The sequence below is a fragment of the Etheostoma cragini genome, chromosome 17 (genome assembly GCF_013103735.1).
Source record: "Etheostoma cragini isolate CJK2018 chromosome 17, CSU_Ecrag_1.0, whole genome shotgun sequence".
Classification (NCBI taxonomy): domain Eukaryota; kingdom Metazoa; phylum Chordata; class Actinopteri; order Perciformes; family Percidae; genus Etheostoma; species Etheostoma cragini.
The window spans coordinates 14,651,908-14,660,610 of NC_048423.1; the positions used below are offsets into that span (position 1 = coordinate 14,651,908).

Genomic DNA, 8,703 nt, shown 5'->3' on the forward strand with positions numbered 1-8,703 from the left:
CAATCAAGGCGAAATTACACATTTATAAGCTCACATTTAGTTCAGTATGTCCATACAATGTTGATTTCTAAGGGTCAGACCTTTCATAAACAATTGTATCCTTTTTCTACAGTTAAAACAGAAATTATGAATCCTATCTTCATATTGTACATTAATCCCATAAAGTATTCGGATGGATTCGATGTCTGCACTTTCATTTATAAAATCCAAGATTCTCTTGTAAAGAGGTGAACAAATAACCATATTCAAAATTTCACTGTAGTAATGGACGTGAAGTTTTCTGGCCTGAATGAGGAGACAGAAACATAAAAATATGAACGGGCATACACCTCCACTCAATTCTTTAGGGAGTTAACCTACATCTGCGGTATACACCCATATCACATTACTTCCTCTTCTCCGCCTACAAATAAATCGGAAGGACAGTTTGAAAGAGAGAGAGGATGTGAGAGGTAAAGAGAGAGAGAATGAGTGGTAAGGTGGGAAGAAGAGAGAGGTAGTATTGATTCCTTGATTCCCGTACCTCTGCTAGTGAGTGCAGAGTGTCAAGCTCTCCCGCCAGGAAAAACAAATCACAAGGCTGAAGTGATGGATGTGGCACTCCAGGATCTGGCGGTTTTGCCATCTGGATGGCCGACACTGTTTATCAGCCTCATGCACAGCAAATTAAATATACATTTGGATGGCTTCCCCGGGCCTCACCCAGCACAGATGCACCAAAAACGGCCCTCCGCCACAACTCCCTTAATGGGTTTGATCTATCATCTCCAGGTCTATTATGTAAAGATGATGTTGGTCCGTGTTCAGAATGTCAAAATGATGTTACAGTCACAATAAAATTGCATTATATGCATCCAAATGGACATTAAGCAAAATGACATCACCTTTAATTTCCTTAAGAGGAGTCAATACTAATCCAACTCACAGATGTATTTTGAAGCATTGTCAACCATCAGTGAAATAATGGTACAAATTGAATAAAACTCCAAGTCCATCTTTATTTTTGGGGACTAATGCATTTCTCACCCCTTTTTTTCTTTTTTAATTTTGTTACTGTCATACACAGAATATAAAAACAATTTAAGTAATACAATTTATCAAGCATGCATTTGAGAATTTAAAAATATTAGTACAAAGAGGATAAGTAGAGGTGCAAGGTTAAATATATAGTATCAGGTTATTCTGCTTAGCAGCACTCCATAACCGAAAATCTAACTCGGCCCTGAAGAGGCTGCCATGCTTAAATGAAATGACCTTTATCGCAGAGCTGATCAAATGGCCTGAAGCAAGACTATAAAAGAACATTGCGGTATAATGTTTTACACTGTACTTTTTTCTGGTCTATTGTTTGCCCTTTCCTATTTTCCAAGAGGGTATTGTGTTTTGTAAGTGAGGAAGTGCATTGGAAACAGTCTAAAATGGATTTGGTGTTAGAGTAGATGTGGCAGGAGAGTAATGAAGCTCCACCACATATACCCTGATTTTGCTTTATTTTTATTTGGATGCTCATTATGTAAAAGTGATACTCAATCACATCGAACGAAATGAGGGAAATATTGATTGAAACCTCTGCTGCTTTGTCCTTTGTTTTCATATCTCTTTTTTTAAGCCCTCAGGGCTGCTTGTCCTCTAAATGTCAGAGGTGTTTTGTGATGGATCCTAACAAGCCCTTGAAGGGCAATGCAAATCCACACACTGTAGCACAAACTGAGCATGCAAGTTGACAATTGTGCTGTGAACTTTAGCCTTCACTGTTGCTCAATAATCAGATCTCATTTCTGTAAGGATAGTGTTGCCTTGAAAGCAGTGTAACAGCTACTTCAGTGCCAGGCAGCGTGTGACAGTGTTGACAGATAAATCCAGCAGCCAAAGAGTGTAGCTGTCTGGATTCACATCTCATCTGCCCCGCTCTTCTTAACCTAACCCTCTGGAAGCACCACTACTGGACGTCTGGAGTGGGAGCCATCTTACTCCGTTGATGCAGCTAAGTATTTTACGCCTTCCCCACTCTATTGTTTGCTTCTCTCTTTTCAGACAACCGACGACTTGCTGGTGGCATCAGCCGAGTGTCCAAGCGATGATGAGGACATTGATCCCTGTGAGCCGAGCTCAGGTGGGTTAGGTTAGTCATCTCTTTTTTTATTCTACTTCTCTCTGGGTGTGTCGGTGTGTTTCTGTGTGTCATAGTCCACCCCCAACAAGACACTCTGGGCTAGCACACAATGTTTAAATGAGCAGATTAGAGTTTTAGTTAGAGCTTGAACAATTCTCCGAGGCCAAGCTGCATTTCTTCCGGCTACCGCCAACTGCATGACACATCAAGCCGGAGGCTGTCCATTAGGTCTGTCTGGAAAGTTCCATCCTGCCACAGAGTTAGTTTTTTCTGGTTCTATATTTCAATGTACAGCAACGTAAAATATGAAAAAGTTAAACTTACAAGAAAAGTATTTCTTTTCATATAATTCTCTGGATAGCCTCAAGCTACAATTGACAATCTGAACTTGGAAGGTCAGCTAGGCTAACCTTTTAACTACAATCGTTAAAAGCAATAGTAGCAACATTTTGGGGAAATACGCTTTCTTTGCTTTCTTGCTGAGAGTTAGATAAGATAGACACCACTGTTATATCCACTACATACAGTATTAAGCTTCAGCCAGCAGTTGGTTAGCTTAGCTTAACACGAAGACTGGAAATGGGAAACCAGCTAGCCTGGCTCTTAACAATGGACACCATACAATCACCACTGAAGCTCAGTAACTAAAACATTTATTTTACAATAATTTACATTATTTAACATTAGTGAACGTTTTGTCAGTGTCAGGCCAGCTGGTTCCTCCTATATCCAGTCTTTATGCTAAGCTGCGCTAAGCTGCTTCTGGTTCTAGAATCGTATTTACTGCACAGATATGATAACAATCATCTCATGTAACTTGTGACAAATGAAAAAGCACATTTCCCGAAACTATTTCTGTAATGTGATCATTTGCTTTTTCTTCAGCTAGTTGCTACTGATTGTTGCATGATGATAGTTTAATCTTCTGGTTTTTAATGGATTATTTGGCTTCCACCCGTTAACTCACCCAACATCAACACTTTTTCCTGAACAGCTCTGTCTGTGAAAATTGCATGCATAATTTAAAATTCCACCCTGCTTACTTTTTTTGTACAAAGTATCCGTTATTACCGTGTTTTAATTGTGCACCTATTTTGTCGTTAGCTCATGGCTTTTGCTAACATACAGAAGAGTTCTCAGAACGACAGAACAACACACAAGTAATTATCAGACCAACATGACTCCCAACTCACAATATCAAGGACGGGTAAACACAGAGAGGAGTGTGTGAAGGCAGATTTTTACATAAGTGTGTAGAGGGTCCCCGCTGTTGTTAATTACGCTCTACAGCGAGCAGTGGGAGTTAATCCCTTTGTTTCTCATGTACTCTTGTTCACTTTAGCTGCACGTGCCATCCTTTGGAGTTTATGATAATGTTATTTCCACTCTTTTTTTTTTCATGAAACATAAAAAATATTTTAGTCCGCAGCACTGATATATTTAAACAAATAAAGCACTTTTTAAAAAATCTGTTCTTATCAGTTTTACAAATTGGAATTGTAAATCTGTTTGTTCCCTGCAATACAGGCAAACTTTTAATCTCTTACCTTGCCACACACGGAAGGCAATTAAGTCTAACCCTTGCTCCCGCCTTTGAATAGAAGGATTTTCAAATGCATTCTGAAGTGATGAGACGCACAGAGAACAATTAAGTCCAGACCCAAGGCCCACCACTCCATCTTGATGTGCTATCGATCAGTATGTGGTCATAAAACCTGCACTAAATTAATGTCTGCCTCACAGCAAAGACTATCAACTATCTAGTCTGTCTATCTTCCTTTTCCTCTGGCTCTCCACTAGCAAGATTAGCTTTGCCACAGTAACTCCCTTCCTATAACTTGCATACTGCACTTCAGATTCCCATTGGGTAGCATCACAATAGATACCTTCCAATGTACATCTGCTACCTCTGCCAAATATACACAGGAGATTGGTCTGTGCACTGATTCACACTAGCAGCTTGCATTATGATATTTTTTGACAAGGGCATCTGCCAAAACATCAGTCGCGAACTGTGGGATGCTCAGGGACGCATACTCCCAGAGCAGAGTATCCCTCTCCTTCTGTGATCACTGAAGGGGATTTGACACCAGAGCTGTGGGCTCCCAGGGTGGCAGCTGTCTAACAACGTATCCTGATTAATATCTACATTTAGAACGATTCACACACTCTGCCAAGCATTCACCACATTTCAAACGGGGTTGCTTTGTATAAAGGATCCACTGTCACTGATAAAGGACCACTTTCTCACATTACTGTTAAGCCAACTCCTTTTTAAGACACCAAGAATATATTATTTTTAGGCAACACCTTGACAGTCTGTTCTGTCTGGCAGCTCAAAAGCTGAGGCCAGATGCGCACACTCTTGATGTCTCTGTTTCTCTCAACCTTGAGCTCGGGCTTCACAGCGCATGTGTACAGGATGATGTTGGTGCATAAGTGATCCCTAGAGGTGAGCTTTGAAGCAGACTCTTATGTGAGCTATCACTGGCCCAAGGTCAGCTCTAGATCAGTCTGTGTATCAGCTGTTGAGTGACATCAATTGGGTAAACTTATTGCCATTCTTTATTTCTCTTACCTCCGGTAACCATGGAAAGCCAGTGGTACCAGCAGAGCTTATCACCCGGCAGGACTCAGATTAGATCATACTGCAGCAAATTGAATCTCACACCCCCCAGTTCTGGAAACCACTGAGGAATACACAGACCCATGTTGCTGCAACACATCGGATCTGTAATGGGAGGCTTGTTCGGGGAGTGTGCACATAAGCAAGTGTTTTAGCTTCCATGTGATCTTACCTCACCTTTATTAGGAGAAACGTGGATATGGTGCTAAATCACCTAATATGCCTTTAAGGGCAAGTCTGGTGTTACAGAAATACTATATAAATCTTGACATTTAGCTTCAAATGCTACAGTTTCCACACACAAACAAAAATGTTCATTTAAAGGCCAGGCTAAAGTGTTGGCTAATCATCTGTAGAAAATTGCGCAGTTGTGTGAAAATAGCCTCATGAACAGTCTCCCGAGGTGGCGGTTGGTGCTGATTTTCAAGTACCAACCTCAGTTTTCATGGTGAAAGTTAATAGAACAGGTTGTTGCCGAGCTGCATGGGGTCAGATGTAACGGATGTTTCTTACCTGCCTGCTTCATTTCATTGGCGTCATGCAGGCCGTTGATGGAGGGCAGCTGCTGCACGGGGACCCATATCCAAGGTTACACCCAGAAAAGGCCTTTGTTCCCCATCATTTGGTGTTTTATCGCTAGTCCTCCAAAATTGTTACAATTAATTGAAATTCTAGTCCCGAAATCAGATTATTTTATAACCCAATTTTTTTGTAAAGAAAAATTATATACTGTTAATAAAAAAATACATGTATTTCTATTAACAGTAATATTTTCAGCACTGAGCCTTGGGTCCAAGTGTATTACTGTATAGTTTTTCTAGAATTGCATTTTGATATTATGCATATCAGTATTATTGCATTCTGTTAAAGTAATAATTGCAAAAAAATGGCATATACTTAATGATGAGCACGTTTATCCCTTTCACGTGTCTGTACGGTAAGTACAGTATGAAGCTACCGTGAGCAGCTAGTTAGCTTATTTTAAAGCTAAGTGAATAGTTTCTGCCGCCCCTATGAGGAATTCTAAGTAATGACACCAAAACTGTCAGCGCATCCACATGCTAAATCATTCTATCATTGCATCAGCATCAGCCAGATGTTTATTTTTAATATGTTTACACATTTTCCAGCATCATTAATAATGCAACATGCAGTCATGCAAAATAGGATTTATTATGGAAGAAATGGGCTCCTTGTCAAATGCAAGTACACACCAGCAGCCTCAGTGCGAGTTTTGGTATATAGTACGCATCCTTCTATATTTCACAAATAATCTTTCAGTGCTTTTCCTCTCAGTTCCAGTAGCCCTTCACTGTAGATTGCCTATAGGCAGGTAAAGCTTAATATCTCAAGTTCCCTCTTCTCTCTATGCTTTTCTATCCTGAAGCATTCTACAGTGACATTACTGTAGCTACTACTAATGTGTTTGACATTTGTGTTAATAGATATAATTTATGGGTGCGGAAACAATACATAGAGTTAACCAATAAATCAAACTGCAATTTAATACTCTCTTTAACCCCTATGGCAATGACTAGAATGCACCCAGCCAGGAGTGGAAAAGAATTAGAGTAAATTATTGTTTTAAAAAGTAGCTTGGGAGATAAATGAAACACTAAGAGCACTGTGCTGGCTGAAGAGGTCATTGCCCTAGGTTATTGCTGAACACAGTGGCATGCACCTTTCATGCCGACAGACTACCACTAGCAGAAATGGTTTAACCAATGAAAGACCGGATGCTCATTGACTGTGATCACAGCTCATGCCCACCACACAACACTTATGACCTTAAAGTACATTGCGTGCTTTTTTGTGAGAAACACATTGCTGTCGCTAATGCATACTTTGCTAATTCACGCAGACAGTCTCATTGAATTCTGCCATTTTTGTTTTCTGCACTCTTTCAGTGAGGATTATGCCGTCCAAGTCTTCTTTCTACATTCTATTTAAAATAGAGTGTGTTCTGAGAGAAAACAGGATTTCACACTTACTGTCAGTCTTTCTCTTTACTGATCCTACCATATTTATATTTTCAATTATTATTTTTTTCTACCACAAGTCTTTTGGGTGTGCTGACATTGATGCTAACACAATGTGTCTGTTTATAAATCTAAGTAGGGCATGAAAGACTTTTCTTCTCCAAGAAAAGAAATCCCAGCCAAAGGTCAGTTACGTTAATGGTAAAAGTAAGCTAGGGCTTGAAGATATTACCCACCAATTCCAAGTTGACCAATCAGTAAGATGCACAAACTTTGCACTTACTGTCTTTTTCCAAGCCAGAAAAATAGAACAATTTATCACATAATGCTGGTCAACATGTTGCTTTGAGAATGTGAAATAGTCTTAACTTTAGCTTTCACAGAATTAAATACGTCTTCGTAAACTATATATTTCCAAGTCCAATGAGCATCATTTTTGTATCAATGACCATTTCTATGAGCCACTAGTTTGATTACAATTTTGTGATTAATGTGCAGAGCTATTGGAACAAGTAATAAAAAGAGTGTGTTCACACTTCAAAGACACACTGCGCACAACGGTTTGTGTCAAAAGGTTTAAATAACACAGTGTGAGTCTAGTTTGGATCTGATTATAGCAGAAGACTGTTAAGCTTTTGTGCCATGGAAAGGTCCTGTGTAGCTACAGGTCGGCTGCATATATAACACAAATATAGACCCTAAGAACATGTAACCAGAATATAGGAATCTAATCAAGAGACGCACTCCAGACTTGATGTTCAATCCGAGTAAGCTCAGACACCGTCTTTCATCTTGCCTCTTAAAGTGGAGCCCCTCTAGGCAAAGGCTTAAACTGTATCATACCTTTTACTGTGCTAATTCAGACACCTTTTTAATAATATGCTCTTGGACCTCACTTCATGCTCACTCAGCTCTCTGTTCATCCTCCACCATCAGCATGAACAGGGCCACTTCAGGCTCACACACACATGCTGTCATCAGGCATGCTGCCAGCATGTCACAAGAACAGGATGCCTCGCATCCCTTCTCGAGGACACTCAGATGATTAAAGAGGAAGAGGGATTTAATAAGTGTTTTGGCTCTGCTGCAGTTGATACAGTGACCTGTCTGCAGACTGATCCCCAACTATATGACGGCTCTGACAGCTTATGATTATGGCTGGATATGAGAAGTAAGAGGATGGTATAACAGTAATCTGGCTGGATAACAGCAACGTGTCACCAAGCATGCCAACTAAGCCTGGGGACGCTCTGAAGGCATCCCACAACCGCACCTTGTTAAGCTCTCAAAGATGTACGATGCACCACTCAACTCATTTCTGTTCAACTGTAGCAGGTTTCAGAGATTCAAGTACAACCTCTCCGTTCATTACCTTTTTACTAAATATAACTTTATTCTTTCTGTTTATTTAAAATAAGTATTGTTGCCTGATTCTAAACTCAGCATGTACATAGTGCATCCTTTTATGAAAAAGCATTGTCTATGGTACTTGATTCATTACCACCACCAGTTAATGAAAGGTCAAGTCTAGGCTGTCCATTCGATATATCCTAAGTAATCCTGGTTGCTCCATTACCTCTCAGCAATCCTCACGCACACCTGAAGTAACCCCCAGGCTCTGCTCTCTGTGTTTTCCTTCATCCGTTGCCCCCGTCAACCTGCTCACACTGTTACAAATTACCAAACAAATGAACCTTCTCACTGGAGACAAATGAGGAAAAATAGTCCTTTAAGAGGACCATTTATTTAAATTCCGCGTGACAGTGTAGAATCTTTGATCCCATTCATCTCCTTGAGAGCACATGGCAAAAAGAAATCAGGCAAAAAGAAGGGGAATCAAATCGGGCATTTCACAGGCTTTTAAATGACAAGTTCCTCCGAGAGGCGAGATTGTGTATCCACACTGTAGAATCCAGGTAGAAATAAAAGGAAATCAAATATAGCTATCAAATAAACCCTGCAGTTACCAGAACATTGAAGCCAAG

General features: G+C 40.1%; 1 protein-coding gene across 41 annotated transcripts in view; it reads left to right on the forward strand.

Annotated features, from left to right (window-relative positions):
- LOC117960833 (neurexin-1a) overlaps nt 1-8,703 on the forward strand; it is a 257,521-nt gene that overhangs the window by 241,387 nt on the left and 7,431 nt on the right. For 31 of the 41 annotated variants that reach the window (XM_034899036.1, XM_034899035.1, XM_034899034.1 and 28 more), the window contains one exon: nt 2,035-2,122. In XM_034899036.1, coding sequence (XP_034754927.1) covers nt 2,035-2,122 — 88 coding nt within the window. The remainder of the gene's footprint in view (nt 1-2,034; nt 2,123-8,703) is intronic. The other 10 variants (XM_034899038.1, XM_034899077.1, XM_034899062.1 and 7 more) reach the window with 1 other exon arrangement.